This window comes from Apteryx rowi, unplaced genomic scaffold (assembly GCF_003343035.1).
Source record: "Apteryx rowi isolate R43461 unplaced genomic scaffold, aptRow1 scaffold_8, whole genome shotgun sequence".
NCBI classification, from domain to species: Eukaryota; Metazoa; Chordata; class Aves; order Apterygiformes; family Apterygidae; genus Apteryx; species Apteryx rowi.
In genome coordinates this window covers 7233745-7250500 of record NW_020451093.1, presented here as the reverse complement: position 1 = coordinate 7250500, position 16756 = coordinate 7233745, and the positions used below count along the sequence as shown (strand labels likewise).

The 16756-nt window shown below is 40.0% G+C and overlaps 1 protein-coding gene across 12 annotated transcripts in view; it reads right to left on the bottom strand.

Moving 5' to 3' along the window:
- Positions 1-16756, bottom strand: part of MBD5 (methyl-CpG binding domain protein 5) — a 98811-nt gene that overhangs the window by 13535 nt on the left and 68520 nt on the right. For 10 of the 12 annotated variants that reach the window (XM_026089048.1, XM_026089050.1, XM_026089049.1 and 7 more), the window contains 3 exons: positions 5532-6560; positions 3622-3836; positions 643-1851 (listed from right to left, as the gene is read on the bottom strand). In XM_026089048.1, coding sequence (XP_025944833.1) covers positions 643-1851; positions 3622-3836; positions 5532-6560 — 2453 coding nt within the window. The remainder of the gene's footprint in view (positions 1-642; positions 1852-3621; positions 3837-5531; positions 6561-16756) is intronic. The other 2 variants (XM_026089057.1, XM_026089058.1) reach the window with 1 other exon arrangement.

Below are 16756 nucleotides of genomic sequence, written 5' to 3'. Positions count from 1 at the left end.
TAGAGCTTTGTTTTCTGTTTACACATTTTTAGAATTTACATTTTTTTAAAATGGTATTTTAAAGCAGGTGGTATCTTCCCCGTTAACAGATGTTCCAAACCTGCTGTCAAGGAGGAAAAGCTTATACATTTCCTGCCAAAAAGCGTATGTGTCAGTCAGCAACCTTTTGCTTATTACAGATTCTTCATTCTGGTTAGATGAGTTTTACATTTTGCGGTTTTCATCACTTCTAGATGTCTACATACACCTTACACATCGGAGCAGTTTCTGCAGAAACAGTCAGAAGTTCAAGTAATTACAAAATCTAAGTTAAACAATTTTCTGTTAAAGCCAAATATTTTTTGTGTTGTAAGTATTTTGTGGACAAACTACTTAGTAAAGCAAAATTAGGCCTGAACATAATCTAACATATTTCATGGCACTGATAGAAATTCCTCATTAGGTAACTATGGGATAAACTCAGTTCTTCAAGTTATATATATGAAACAAAGCAATTTGTATTACTAGAATAAGAGACAAAGGAAAAAAAAAAAAGAAAGAAAAATATACCAAAATAAAGTTTTGATAAACATTTGCGTGGGTGTATGCATGTGTGCACAGACATATAGATAGATATGTGCATATATATATATATAAATATACCTTCCCCTCCTCAGTGTTTTGTTGACATGAATTGTGAACTTCTTCTTCTCTTACTAGTTTTCCAGGCCATGAAGTCAGTCCTTTGATTTGGCCCCAGACCAAGTCGCCAACATTAAACGTCCTCGGCCTGTAATGTATCAACTCATTTGAAGAAGGGGAATCTGGATTCCTTAGGTCATCTTCACTACTGATGCTTTTAGCATCTGAAGGGCTAGGCACACACCCATTAATGCTTTTGGCATTAAAATCTCCATTGTAATGGATATAGTCTTTCACCAATGAACTCTCCAAACTATTTGAGGAACTTGGAGACTGCTCTTCCAGGATTAGGTCTTGTTTAGAAGTGTTCAGCAACTCTCCAAATCCTCTGTTCTGTTGAGGCCTATTTCCATTTATGTGTGCACATCGTTCCACAGTGTTCTCCAGTCTTTCCTTAAAACTCATCATAGTTCTTTTGTAATTGTTATACCTGAAATTCTCCTCCAACATTTTATCACTTTGACAGTTTCGTTGTGACAACAATATCTGATGCTGCTCACCTTGTAATAATGGCAGTGTGGAGATGTTATTGGGTCTTTCATGACAAGGGCTACTATGGATATGGGTAGAGTGGTCTAGAAATTCCTCACATTTCCATCTATTTATCTCACTGACAGGACTCTGCTCCCCTTCCCACTGTTTTTTGGGTGTGTTACAACTTGTTGATTTGTAATATTCATACCCATCCCCTTCACTTGAATTTTTACCATGTTCTGAATTCTTCAGTATTCGTGTTCCTCTAGCGTTTCTTATCCTACCTTCATGATCAGAAACGGCAATGTTTCTTCCGTGGATTACTGCACTGACAGCACTAGAAAGATTTAATGGGTCACCAATCGAGGCTGTGAAGGCACTCATGGCACTCAAAGCTGGAATGGGACTCATCTGTGTTGTACTGCTAACGGCAGTGGTGACTACTACTTGCATTCCTTTGCTTGCAGCATCTACAACCGCTTTGTAGATAGCGTCCACCGATGTATCACCCTGAGCAGCGACATTGAGGTTATCCTTTGCCTGTTGTCCGAGAGATGGGTCAGTTCTTTGCTGCAAATCACAAGATGTTTCTTGGAAAGGAGGAAGCATAGTGTTGGAGCTCTCAGGAACTGGTGTCATTCCCATTTGAGTGATCATTCTTTTGTTTAGGACAGCAGCATCTTCCTGCATTCTCACCTGAAAAAAAAAAAGAAAGAGAAAAAGATGGAAATTGCTATTCTGCTTGAAGTTCCATTTCAATAGATAAACTGTGTTTTGTTTTAATTAAAAATTAGGAGGGTGACCTGGGTTACAATACATAAAAAATCTGATTTTGGTTATACATCAGCTACAAAGTTTAAGGCTGAAAAAGTAGATAGAAAAAAAAAAGCATAATTTAGAGGAAAACAAAACCCCTCGCTATTAGACTTTGCCTCACGGTGCAAAATAGACATGCATTTCATTTGCATGAAATGATACAACCTACCATCCACTGCTGTGACTACACTACCGTCTCCTCTTTTAGAGTCCTTTCAAGGGTTTCCTCTTCTGAATGAGGTACAGCATCCTCCCTTTTCCCTTCAAGTCCTAAACAACTCTACCAAGGTCAATATTTCTGTCCTCAGCTATTTTCTTTTGTTCCTTTTCAGACCCCAATTTTTCTTCTCTCCCTGCTCTTCTGGGCTCCTCTATGTTCGGTCCCCTTTGAACCTGTGGAATGTAGGTCACTTCGGAAATGCCCTTTCGGAACTGGCAAACATTTCTAATTTTTCCTTTTTCTTACGTGCTTCTCTCATGGGATATCTTTTTACTTCAGTCCCTGTAAACCACGTCTGCCTCCCTTCGCATTGCAGCTATTATGTCAGGCACTGCCACAGTAAACTGCAACCTTCAGATTAAACTAACTGTGCTTTTTATATTTCTTGTCACATATGTAGGGAGTGAAGACAACAATATTAATAGTAGTGCAATGACAAAAACCTTTAAGTAACAAGGGCAGAATATTTCCAAAAGCTCCTTTAAATACTTACCATTACTAAGTATTTATATAATTGAGCATCTGAAGCAAAAATAACTGAGATAAAGCTATCAAAATTCATACAAAACCAGAGAAAGGTAACAGGCAATTTTGGGACTGTGATTTTGCAACAGCAGTGAAATGTCTACACTGAGAAAACGACACGTCGTCTTCTTCCTTCTTGGAGGGTAAAAGCGTTCTCTGGCACTAGTATTTGCACGCTTCAGCCTTTACCTTTCGGGTTCTGCAGCAACCACAGTAATATTGAATAATACTAAATACATACTGTAACTCTGTTTTTATTACCTCTCTTGGTTGCTATGCTTCCTGTCAGTTTGTTATTTTAATAATTCAACTTGCATTATGAAGGATTGTCTATTTAGGCGGATAGTACAGAGGTATCATCTCTGCACAGTTTGTCACTGTATATTAACCCCAATGGCTGTTTTCTTCAGCATACACCGTCTAAATCAGAGCTAGCCTTTCTATTCCATTTCAGGGAGAATATAAGAGAACTGGTAGATACAGCAACCTACAATCAGCTTTTAAGTTCCTAGTTACTATAAAATACTAACGATATTTACTTTTCACCACTGAATTGTTCAGAGGGGTCTAAAAGTGAATTTATGATCATCTTTTCAGCATGAAAATTAATTTGCTAAAAAGGTATAGCAACTGTCAGAATACGCATAGCATAATTTTTTCAACATACAGAGCATAACTTTTTTTTTTCCCCAAAGAAACTATACCCAACTTCTAAGAAAGAAGGTATAAAATCTCAGTAACAAACGATACTGATTTGCAAAATGCAAAACCTACTGAAAGAGGCAAGCAACTGTGTACACCACGTTGCCTTACACATTCAGCAAAAATTCAGACTGTGGAGGATCCGGTTTTACCTCCTGAGAGCTGTGCATTTGTTTGAACACCGATTTGATTTTGCTCTCTACCTGGAAGTTTTGGAACAGACACGCCATGGGGTTCGGGTTGCTAGCCGGGCCAGGGAGCGGGGGCTGGCCCTGAAAGCCCTGCACGTTCTGGTACCCCTGGAGCAGGTGCTGCTGCTGCTGCTGATTTGAAGGAAACATCTGATTGTTGTTTAAGAGCGACTGGAGGTGACTCAGCTGATGGTTGTTCAGAGTAGTGTTTATAGATGACATGTCACCTGCAATTCAAACACAGGGAAACGCAAGTCAGCACGGTTTTCACAGGTCGGCAGGAGTTTCCTCGGCTCAAACTTTAACTGACTGCTAAGCAAATGCCTCTGTATAACACCACTTTTCCCCTTCAGTCTTCTACGGAAAGGTCCTCAAGGCATGCGTCTCCTACTCTTTACTCCTTTATTTCTTCAGCACTGCTTCTTTTGCATGCCACCTCTATCTGGGCTCTTTCTAAAGGTCTCTGACATGTCTGTCTGTCTGTCTGTCTGCGCAACGGTACACAGCCAAGTATGGCACGGGGAGCTTCTACGACATGCTGGGTCCTGGACTCTTACGCCTAGTTCCCAAAGAGTGACTGCTTCAAACAGGACTGGGGTGGTGGGCACGGGCGGGAGGAGGAGGAGGAGGAGGAGGAGGAGGAGGAGAGAGAGAGAGAGAAAGAGAGAAAATAATTTAAAAAACCCAACAAAACTGGTTTTTCATCAACCATGACAAAATAACTTGACCTAACTACGAAAGAGCAAAGGCTTTGTGGATCACGGACATGCCAGCCAACATGCCAAACGCTCTATTTTTTTTACATTGAACAGAAAAAACTGTATTAACATTTTTTATTACACAAAAATCTCACTGTGCATGAAAACAAATAAAAAATACCACAAGTTCTAGTAAAATAATACACTGTTGGACCTGACTTTATAAAATTAATAATAAAGCTTTAAAATGTATCCATTTCCTAATTTCTGTTATCAAGAGCTCACATTTTTTGTAAAGGTTTCAGAATCATTGGTTGATTGTATTTTACATGAAAAATGAAAAGTAGGGTTGAGTTCACAGTAGCAATTTGGTAGCTAGGTTTGAGGTATTAAGGAACGATGCTTTCCAGCTCTTCACCGCTATTTTATTCCTGCTAACAGTATACTTATTAATTTATGCAGTCCAAACAACAAAGGAACACTAGCTATATTGCATAGTCTAGTAAATTTAATCTAAAGACTAGGCACGAGAGAATTTAAACATAAGGTTTTTTATCACTTGTTTTGTGAGGCAGGTGCTTGTCAGGTGAGATACCCTGGGCTTCTAAACTACAAGATAAAGTAAAAAATGAAGAAATATGAGAACAGAAACATACAATAAAGGGCTCGAAGGGCAACTTCCCTCTTTGAACTTGCGCAAGGACTTACTTCGAGTGCTTTATGTATTACTTTACAGGGAATGTGCTTGTGGTTTTGGCACTTTTGCTTCATTTGGAAAAACGCATTTGGCCATTTTTCATCTACTGCACAGCTACTCGTACTAACCCTGTGATGCCACACGCACTTGAAATGAAACGCTGCATCCCAGAGATGCACCTGTGCTTTTAGTACTTGAAAAATGAAACGAGTTCAATTGCTTGCAGAATTTTAAGGTATATAGTAGGTCTAGGTGGCATCAGAATTCAGAACAGAATATAAGGTAATTTCCAAAACAGTTATTTAGTATTACTGAATTAAAGAAGAGTGTATTTAAAATTTCTTACAATAACAGTTATGTTTGTCTCCATAGAAATAAACAAGCTGTAACATATAAAAGCCTTATAGAAAATATTATGATAAAGTGGATTCTTTAAAAATAGAAACTAGAGTCAGAAATTCCCCCTCCCCAACCCTCTTCCTTTTTTTTTTTTTTTTCTTTTATATCTGTGAATAAATTGAACTTACCAAGCAGACCTGTCCCCAGTAGAGGGTTAAGTAGCTGTGGCACCACAGAGTTATTGTTGAGTTTAGCTGGACCAGATGCATTCCCAGCATTATTAGATATGTTGAGCAATGTTTCTGCCATTGACACCACTGCTGTCCCACCACCCAGGGTTGAGACAGACAGTGCTGCCACTGCTGATGATGTAGTGGTTGTGGTAGTGGTTGCTTGGGAGGAGGTGGCTATGGAAACCTCCGGATGATTAGCGGTGTTGCCCGACGCGGAGTTCAGGACACCTCCCACCAGCTGGGGATTCAAGGCCATTAATGCTGAGGCCCCAGAGACAGCTGGGAGGAGCAGGGGGTTGGAAGTAGTGTCAGCGCCCGAAAAGCTCGGCATGGGGTTCCCCAGGGGGTTGGTTAGGAGGGTCTCAACCCTGCTGCTCTCTGACTGAGCGCTCGGCAAGTGGTCGGGTGGGGCTGTCATCTGCGTTACTGAGGGCAAAGGGTTATTTTGCTGTTGCAGCAAATCTGAGATGGTCAGATTGAAAGATGGTAGGGGAAGCATGGCAGCTGCTTGGGCTTGGTTCTGGAGGAGGGTTGCTAGGAGCTGAAAGTGGACAGGCTGCAATACCTGCCCGTCCACGTCACTGGAGAGAAAAGCTAAAGCAGCATTTACATTTGGGTTGAGAAAACCTAAAGGGTTGAGGTTGACCTCAGACTTGCCTTCTCCTGCTGAAGGCTGTAGTATATTTAATAGATTCTGGTTTAGGAGATGTTGCTGATTCACTGGCAAAGAGATAGGTAGAGAATTGAGGAGGTTTTGATTCAAAGAGTGTGGAAGATTGTTGTTTGAAGAGCTGTTCTGCGGAAAATGAAGCGAGTGTTCGTGACCGGCAAAAGGGAAATCGCTCCCAATGGGCAGCTGGCTCTGGAGCGGGTTTCCAGCTGCAGTAGTGACTATAACACCATCTTGAAGAACAGATGTTGTCTTTGTGATGGCAGGTTGGCTGGTGCCAGCTATGGCTATAGATGATGATGGTCCTGAAACCCCTGCAATGCAAAGGAACAAAATATTAATAGTGCGCTGCCTTTTGCAAAACAGTCATCAAAGTTACAAAGCAACTAGGTTAATCCAAAAGAGCAGTGTTTGAAACTTGTGCATAGGAAAGAAAATATTCTGAGCATCCAGATTTCGGTATTTCTTAAATATGAAGGAATCTGCAATGAATTACTTCAGGTAATATATACTGTGCCACATCTCATCAGAAATTATGTATCTATATACTTGTGTTTCCCTTAAATTTCTTGAACAGTAAGGGGAGTTCATTCATTATATTTTTTTATTAGTGTGAGCTTGAAAGTAACTGTGACTTAATGTCATTAGTCACGGACCAATGTGAATTTAACTACAATTTAACTACAAGGATGAAGGATTGATGGGAGACGTGGAAGGTGCTGGGGGAAGTGCGTGACCGCATGATCTAAATGCAGATGTGAAGCTTGTGCTCTTCGGGTTTATTACCAGATCTATTCCACTAATGGGGTTTTGGAGAATTATTATTTTAAAGCCTTATTTTGGATGCTTGAAGAAAAACACAATGATGATCATGATTATGATAAAATCTAACAAGCAAAATATATTATGGTCAAATGTAAAGTATCAGACAAAAAACCCAGATTATTTATTTAGAAAAAACATAAGTAATTGGCATGGTCTAATCATATCCATCACTTGGCATGGAAGGAAAGACCAAGTCTTGCCAACTAGATAGATTTACTCTGATGGTATTACCCAAAAAACCATTATTATTCTTCCCCCATTTCCATGTATCTTCATACCACTTTGACCAAAGTTGAAGTCTAAAATAAATTATGCATTTTCTTTTAATTGAGGGAGAGTACTGAACTGACAGTGATCATACACAAAACAAACATGAGGGGAGACTAGGAGAATTAAAGCAAGTGAAATTACCTTGAGCTACGCCTTTCTACTTTATGCATTGTATTAGAGAATGAACGTTAAAAATACATATTAAAATAAACTAAGGTTTTGATGCTATGAAATCATTTTCCATTCCAAACTGCCCTGTATACATAGCTAATCTGAAGAAGATCCGAAGGTATCAAGTATCATTTATCTAAAGAAATACTATTTGAAAAGTTACATGCAACTAACTGGTAAGTAGCGTAAAGTATTGACAGCTCAAGAAGGCATGAAAATTAAGAGAGTATGAGAGTCCTCGTGCTGAACTCAAGGAAAGAAAGATCACACCTTGTCCTTCAGGTACCGTTATCACATTTCAGTACAGAAATTAAATAATAAATTAAAAAGAGATAAAAGTAAAAACAAATTGTAATCATACAGCACAGGGTACCCTATTCTGCTGTAAGGAGAAATACGTTAAGAAAGCAATAAAAACGGTTCCGTGACACACACATTTCTCTAGGCTGTTTTGGAACAAAAGACGGATAAGCCCTTGAGAAAAAAAACAACGTGCGCTGAAAATACGTATCCCGTTGGATTGCCACTTACAGGTTCGTGTTTGAACCTTCGGGTTAGGCAGCTCAGCAACTGCTCCGTCTTGACCCCCTCTCACCCCCCTGCCTCGCCAGCCCCAAAACACAGACGTCCGCGCTGCAGGCACCTGCCTGACGAGAGCCAGCAAGAAGCTGCCAATGAGGCAAGTCGCTCAGCTGCCTCAAACCGCGGTGAAGGTGGTAAGAGCAGCCCACGGGCGCAAGCGCGAAGCCTACGGCTACGGGCAGCGACTCTGCCCTCTGGCCAGGCACCTGCCTGTTCTGGAGACCAGGGGTCTCCGACAAGGTCTCTGAAATGGAGCATAACGGGAGGAAAAAAGAAAAAAAAGAAGATTCTCTCGAGCACACATTTACAAAGGAAGATGTACGTAACCTACTGAGACGATGTGTTGAAAAGGATTTGTGTCCGGGGGCGCGTGCACGTGTTTTCTTTTTACCAAGAGTTTTGGGAGTGTTCTGCTACTTCCGAAAAGCAGCCAAGAGTAAAACACAGTTCAGTCACATCAGCAGCGTGTCACTATAGTATTCGCTGGGCGCTTCTATTTCTTAATATAAATTCAACTCAGAATCATTTTCAACATGTATTATTAGTATTATTTATTTCTAACACTCAACTGAAAAACCTGGTTACTCAAATTCAATTACCCAAATCCCAGAGAACTTCAACTAAACTATAACTACGTTTTTTCCTTTTTTGCTAACCTCTGAAATATCTTCAATTACATTTTTCAAAAAGTAATATAACACTTTTTAGGATCTTTGGGGCTAAAAGCAAATTCTTTTTTCTTTCACCACAGACAACACTCCTATCTCTAAGAGTTTCAGTCTAATTATAGGCTTGTAATGGAGCAGTGCATTACAAAACCTACAGCGATACACGCTGAATGTCACACGCTGCTCTCAGGAGAAAGCAAGGCAGCGGGGAAAAACTTTCTCGCTTACAAAAAAGAAAAATTTCAACTTTTTTTTTTTTTAAATCAGAATATTCAGAGCTGCCGCTCTGAGGATCTGAGCGTCAGGAGAAGTCCCAAAGAGCAAACCGCGGATTTCAGAGAGACAAGAGCAAAGCCATGCCCGCGAGGGATCAGCTGTACCGCTGCCAAAGGAAAGGAGATGGGTTTGGCACACGGAAATACACGGGCCCTCTCAAACGACGCCGGCGGAGACAGGGCTCGCGGGGATAACTCGCTCACACAACCAAACGTCTGTCTCTGCACTTAGAGACGCATTAAACATTACTTTCTCCAGTTGTAATTTAGCCTAATATGGGCAAGTAATACCCAAATACCTTCACAGAGCTATTCCTACCACTTGTAAGTGACCTTTGGCATAAGAAACTTGCTGTCATATAGATAAAGGCAGGCTGTGATCAGCTTAGCCTGACCTACAGGGAAAGCCTGCTAAACCAGGCTTTTAAAGGCACAAGTTTGTTTCAGCCAGTTTCGCTTTTTCTTCTTCTTTTTTTTAAAGAAACTCTTCACTCCTGCACTAGGGAGAGGATGATATAAGCAATTTTTTTACCCAGTGGACAGGGAAGCCTTCCCTAGAGGAAATTTCCTTCAATGTCTTAAGCAGAACATGGGCAGATTTTTAATTCAGGCCTGAGCAAACTATCCTATATTTAGCTCTCATGAATATAAAACCTAATTTAGGTTTTTCAAGTGGACCTAATCTGTTTCTAATTTATTTATGATCATATTTTCCATTCCAGTCAGGTAAATGGTCACACCAAAGAATATATTTCGAGCTGGTAAAATTGTTGCTCATTTTTTGCCGAACAACAGCCTGTTTTTTATCCCCCATTAAACACTACTTCCAGAAATCCAACCTGAGAGGTCTACAGTGCATTCAACACTTGCCCTTCCTTCAGATTAATTAGGCAATTAATTAATTGCTATTGGGAAAAAGAAAATCTTGATGGAACCTGAGTAGTAAGAAGAAAATGTTTATTTCAATCCAGATTTGAGAAATTAGGGATTTAAAGCCTGGCTTTTAGAAGTGATGAGCAGCAGGAAACCACCCCTGCTTCTGTTAAACCTGCCTCACAGAAAGACGCAGCATGAATTAGGATAGAAAAGTCGTGAAGAACTGAAAAGTTGTGCAGCTAATACACTATTCACAACTGCATTCTGGAACGAATCTATCCACACCAACAGACTGATGTGTCAGAACAGAATTTTTGAATCTCTTCCAAAACAGCATCACTAACAAGTCAATATTGCAGATGGAGAAACACATGCAAACGCATCCTCATTAAAATACAGTGCTGCTAGTCATCTTCTGAATTCTTTATCCCAACCCAAAAGACAAAATACTGAATTGTTTTTTTTTCCTTATAAAACACATGGAAGAAAGCGATGCCCAACATCAGAAGTGTAAAGCCACAAAGAGTTCTAGGAAATTGTAGGGAAAAACGCAAGACATCGCCCTGAAGTAGCAGGAAGGATAAGCTATACCGCTGGTGCACCACCAGCCAAAGTCCTAGGAAGAGGCCTATCCTTCCGCATCAGGCAGCAGCAATAAAGCACAGCAGCGGCCACCTGAATTGACTCCGGATGTCCTTAGAGGCCCGTCTTTTATTCAAAGCAGTATTTTGAACCATACATCGTATCTACTACAATTTTCCGGGAGGGCAGGATGCCAGGGAGAAACACAGGGTGCAGGTCAGTCGGGAAGGATCTCTGCGCGACTGGGTGCCGCAGGCAGGAACGCTACAAGGAAAACAGAACTGCAATTCTGACCGTTTGCGTTTCCTTCGGGCCCCAAGGAGGATGACGGGGAGAAGAGAAGAAGAAGCACCACAGCACTGAAGGTGTTCAGTGGCGCGTTGGCTCGCCCAGCGCTGCAACCTGCAACGCTGCGGTAATCCTCCGCCTAGACTCCAAGCTGACAGTGAAGGTGTTTTAATGAGAAGTGCGAAGGGGAGTTGAAAGCTAAGAGGAAATCACAAGCTTTATTGCATGTTTCATGAAAACATGACAGTTTGCATCCTGGAAACCCAAGGCACCGTAAATGTTAGCTCAGTAAACAACAGTCCTCAATAACGAGAAGTTTTCAGAGTAAAAGTGGAATGAAAAAAAGATGAAGGAGTTAGAATAAAAGTAATCAAAGCCTACGATGAAAGCAGGCTTCCCAGTCTTGCAGATACAGATGTCTGCCAAGAGCCCGTTCACCAGGTACTGAAAAAAAGGAACCGTCTTTGCAATGCTGTGAGTACAAGAGATATCCAGAGCGGCGAAAAATATACCTATTGTCTTAGAGGGTCAAATTAATGTTTTGGGAATCAATAAATGGAAATTCAAGAGGATATACTTTTTTTTTTTTTTTTTTTAAGTTTTTTGCTTTCATTTATGTGCATTTTTAGTTTGTTTTTTTGAAAGCAGGTTTGCTTTCCGGTGTGGATTGTGCCTTCCCGAACTGCACCCCATTCCTTTTTCTGAAGTATTGCTTGACAGGTGCCCTTAAGCAGATGCAATAACATAATATGTATTATGAAATCAGTCTGCATTCAAGAAGATTCACTCCCTGCTCACTTAAAATAAGGAGATTAGAGTGGAAGATATTTATGATTTATATATCAGTGTTGTTTTACCATGAAATGGCAGGAACATATACGTACACACACTGCACCCTTATTTGTATTTTTCCATAAGAAGAGTAGGAGTCTAAACAATACTTGTTTCATATATGCCATTCTGGCTTGGAAGCACTCGTTTTTAACTGTTTAATTTCAACTTAATGGCAGAATAAACTCATCTCGGAATTAAACAAATGTTAGTATCAAAAACTTTGGCACCAGCTGAACAGGCCAAATCCTACATTTGCACACATAAGACTGTAACTCGCTCGGGTTCCTACCGAAATTAATGGTGGGCAGCTTTGCTGAGGGCACTGAGAAAACCTGACAAAGGAGTAAGGTCTTACCCTGATATTTATTTTTTCTTAAAATATCTTTAAAAATGAGGATTAAAACTACATTTTACTTAGCTCAATAGATAAGTAAAATTACAATTTAATAGGCATAAACACCAATTTTTCGGATTGTATATTGAATATCTAAAAGCCATTTATATGCATGTAAAACCCACTGAAATCAGGGTGATTTGAAAGAGCTCCATACATTATACCCTGAGCTTCTGCAACAACTCCTGGTACACAGCCGCGTTTGGCAGGGGACATTTATTTCCCTGCCGCGCTCCAATACAGTACTGAAGATTACAACGTCCTTGACTGTGCACCCCGCACAAACGAAACCCCGTGGTAACATCACTCCTTGAGACAACATTTGCATTTGGGATGGGTGAAACAGAACCACTAAAGCAGAGTTTTGGAGAAAAGAATGTGGTCTAGCGGATCAAATATCAGTAACTAGGCAGAGATCTTGACCCCTAGCTCTGAGGTGGATTCGCTGGGATAAATTGTTTTGTCTCATTCAGCCCGATTCGACGTTAGCTCCAGGGAGGTAAAAAAGGGAGAGCTCTAGTTTCGAAGGTACTGTGGGCTTGGGAATGGGGAGAGGAGAAACGTTAGCAAAAGTTTCTTAATTTCTCAAGAATTTCTCTCTCTCATACAATAAGAGCAGGCAGATGGGATACAAGGAAAAGGAAGGTCATCTGGTGTCGGGCTGGTAGGATGTATCTAGATGTCCGTCTAGTTTTGAATTCTAGTCTTTTAAACAGCATTAAGATTTGAATGGCAAGCCTCAATGGTTGTCCTCAGAAAGAGAGACTGGGATGTGAGCTATCGATTTCAGACCAAGCAAAGGGAGAGTCAAAAACAAAGTAACATTTCTGCAGCAAGTAGAAGGAAATTAGGTAGGAACACTAATGACTTCATACACTGTGAGCAATGCTCAACTTCCTTGCAAACCAGACAACTCAAACTGAAAGCAAATTGCTGTAGCCCTCACAGATACTAAACGTATTTCCATGAAATTAAAGAACATCTAACTATATTGTATTTTTATAATAAAACACAAAATGGCAATTCCAATATAGCAATTAGAAGGTGATAATGCAAAGGATATTTTACAATACATTCCTCTGTGAGAAACTATACATTATGCATTCTAACATTTCAATAGTTTCAACGTTGCATTGATGGAATTTGTGGAATAAATTAACCAAGGAGACAGGTATTAGATTAGGCACTTAGGAAATTAAAAGTGCTCAAACAAAACTGTGCTTGTCCTTTCAGGAAAGCACTTTTAAAAAAATCAAAATCTGTAAAATAAACAAACAAACAATTCCCCCTGCCAAACAATATTGGCTGCATTCTGCTGTAATTTAGTGGAGGACTCACTCAAGATCATTACGACATTAATATCTAAAACGTTTTAAGAGTTTAAAAACAAATCTTATACATACCACTTTTAAAATTTGCCAATTCTTACAATTCTGCATATTAAAACCAAAGTGCAGCTAGCATATTATTTTACAATTGGTATTTTCTTTACTGTTTGTTTAATTTAAAACATCTCCTGTTTTTGAAACCCTAGTCAAACTCACATTTAACTCCTTGGTCATACAATGAGCTTCTTGCTAAAACCTCCGCCCTTTTCTTCCTCTCCTAGGGTCAAACTCGGCAGCTCTCGCAGAAGGAATCTGCGAGATTCCTTTCGAAGAGATTCAGCGATGGTGTACCATCCTTGACAGTCAGCGTAATGCAGGAAAACTTGGTTAGAAAGAGAGGAAAGTTTCACTGCACACCTTACCCTAAGATTCTGAAGGTGTCAAAGCACAAGAGATCACTTACTCATTCTAATCGCCACTATATCGCAAAATGTTTGTGCAACGTTTACTGTAAAGAGTCTCCAATCCACGCTTGAGACCTCCAGAAACTACTAATATGAAATAACAGTAAAATAAATAAGTTTTCTGTTTTAGAGATACAAACACACTCTTTGCGTTAATGGCAGAATTTTTAAATTGGCAATTGTGAGAAGTTTAGCTTTCACCAAAGTATAAAGCCTGGTGGAAGCAATATGACTTCATATTCCTTAAAAATTGTAGACAACACGTTCCTACTTTAACTATATATCCCATCACTTACCTATAAACTTAGAACCAACGGCTATACACTTTTATAATTATGTTCTCTACATTCTTTTTGGAATGGAAAACATGTGAGATATTTATCTGGTCACACATTTATTATAGTGCTTTCAATTCCAAAGAAACTATAACTCAGCGGTTAACTGCAGACTCCTGCCGGTCGTCCTCCTTATCGAGCTTGTGGGCTTCCTCGAGACGACGGAGAAATCGTGCAACAGTGGACCAATAAATAACGTGTCCTCCTCAGTCCCGCAGAACCAGGGGCTGCTCAGTTTGAAAAACCGGGCTCCTCTTACACCTGATCCTCCTTCTGAGCAGAGCTTTTCTGAGACGGACTGAACTGCCTCACTGCAGTGTCGTGCTCCTCACAGCAGCAGCCGAGCGCGTTACGGGGACTACCAAGGGCACGGTGCTGCGCAATCATATACTCTTTACTTGCAACCAAACAGCTGCTCCATTTGCCCCATTTCTAATACTTAGGGTTTTTCAAACTCTTACTCTAACAGATTATTTTAAGGAAAAAAAAATCATCCAGGACTACTGCGCACAGTCTCTGCCAACTTCTGAAAAGTGACTTAATGAAGACTGAGTCTTTCAAAATTTTTTGTGGAAGGGCAAAAAGCCCGAAGTAGTTTCTAGGACAAAATAAATGCTTAAAATGAGGCATTTTCTTAAATACCCGACTGAATCTCGGTCTTGGTTCTTCTCCTTGCCCCTGTCTCTTCCGACTTCTCCTCTTCTACATTTTACCATCACTGCTGTTTTTAAAATGACTTTGGGAAAACTATTCTTATGTGCTTAGCTGTTAACAGAAAGCAGAAGCAGTTTTCTAGTAAAAAACCTGACAAGACAAAGGCATGCATTAAGGAGGAGTCGTTCAGTATTTTCCATGTTGGCACTTGTCTGCTCTCTTTCTGCATCATTCCCCCATTCGCAGTTGTGGGAGATGCGCTCCAAATGAGGCATGACTTTTTTTTTCTTTTTTTTGCAAATTTGCAAAAACTAAAAATCCAATAAAAGCATTATTTTTCTAGCAATAGTCCCCTCTCCACCCTCTAGGAAGTTTTGTAATTGCCCACTGGTTCTGCTCAGCAATATTTTCAGAAGATGTGGAGAGCGAACTATGTATAGGAAATCTGGTATTTAATTAATTCACTTTTTCTTCATGATCATCTCTTTAATAAAACAGGACCCATCTTTCTGCACTTTCTTTAATAAATCTTCTGATTTTTATTAATATAAATTCCTATAGAAGTGTATGGCGGTCAAAACACACACTAACCTGACAGGAGTCTGGGTAACCAAAGGAGTATATTCTTGGGAGTCAGTGGCAAATTCAAATTAAAAAAACAAACTCCAAAACGAGCTGTGCGTGTAAGCACACGAGGTGCTCAGTAAGTGGAGCTCAGCACAGCCGAGCTTTTAATCTTTGCATTTATCTCAGAGCTAAAGCCACTGTGATTCATCACCTTGGTAGAGCAGGGCCTGCGGGGCCCAAAACAGTAGCTGAAGTCAAGGTATAGCTAATATACGTTGATAGTATCAAGCTCAGAACCGAGTACTCCAAGCTGTAACCGCTGCCACCACAACCAAGGGTGAGGGACGCAGGGGCAAGGGTGAGGGACACGCAACCGCACACGTCTACGCAGGAGCCCAGCACCTAGAGCATTTGCCCCGGGAGGTGGGAGAAGCCGTAAGGGACCCCGTTATGAGCCTCGACAAGCCAACACCCGGTGTTACTGTTTCTGATCTCCGCTTTCCCAAATTCAACCCGCATAACCAGACTGAAGTATCTATAAATAAAACATTCTTACGTTTCCTTCTTCCACTTCTATTAAAATTAGAGGTTTATGCATTTCAGGTCCTGATACTAAACAACTGAGTTAATTAAGTAGAGATCGAGCTGATTCCCAAGTGTTTCCAATTTGCTAGCACTCTCTAACAATAAACATTCATAAATAGAGGTAATTAGAAAAAAAATAATCTATTCCACTTCCAAATTCTTCATCTACTGCAAACATCACGGTAGCAAGTAAGTTTGCACCAACTGTGTAAGGGTCTATCACACGTTAACAATTATGGTTGCAGCTAATATGGTCACTGATGCTTATTAAGGCAATAATTCCTTTATGTTCAGAGAATGAGAGCGGTTTTGTGCGCAAGTCTTCTATCAAGAGTAAAAAGGGCAAATAATTAGAATATTCATTTCAAAGGCAGGGTAGGGAGCAGACTTGACCTGCCATACATGTCTTATACCTGGATATCCTATTCTTCATAGGAAACATTTCCCCCTTTCTTTACAGTCCTCATTTGAATAGTAAATGAATCACTTTTTTTCCTTCCCCAAATATTAATACAAAAACACAGGAGAATATTGAAAAAGTAGTGCCAGATTTCAAATAATGGTAATTCCTTATAATCACAATTTTTTGTTGTTCCTGAGAAAAAGTCTTTCTGTACATTTATATAAACACTGAAAGACAAAAATCAATAGAACATTTCAATCTGCTTTATAATTAGAAGAGTACCTCGTTGGCATCCTGTCCGGGGGTTATTTAAATTTAATAAGAGACTTTTCTCAGACATAACAAGTTTCATAGAGGATGCCAGCCAGCCACTCTTCCAATTTTAAAGTCTGGGGAAAAGTTCTACTGA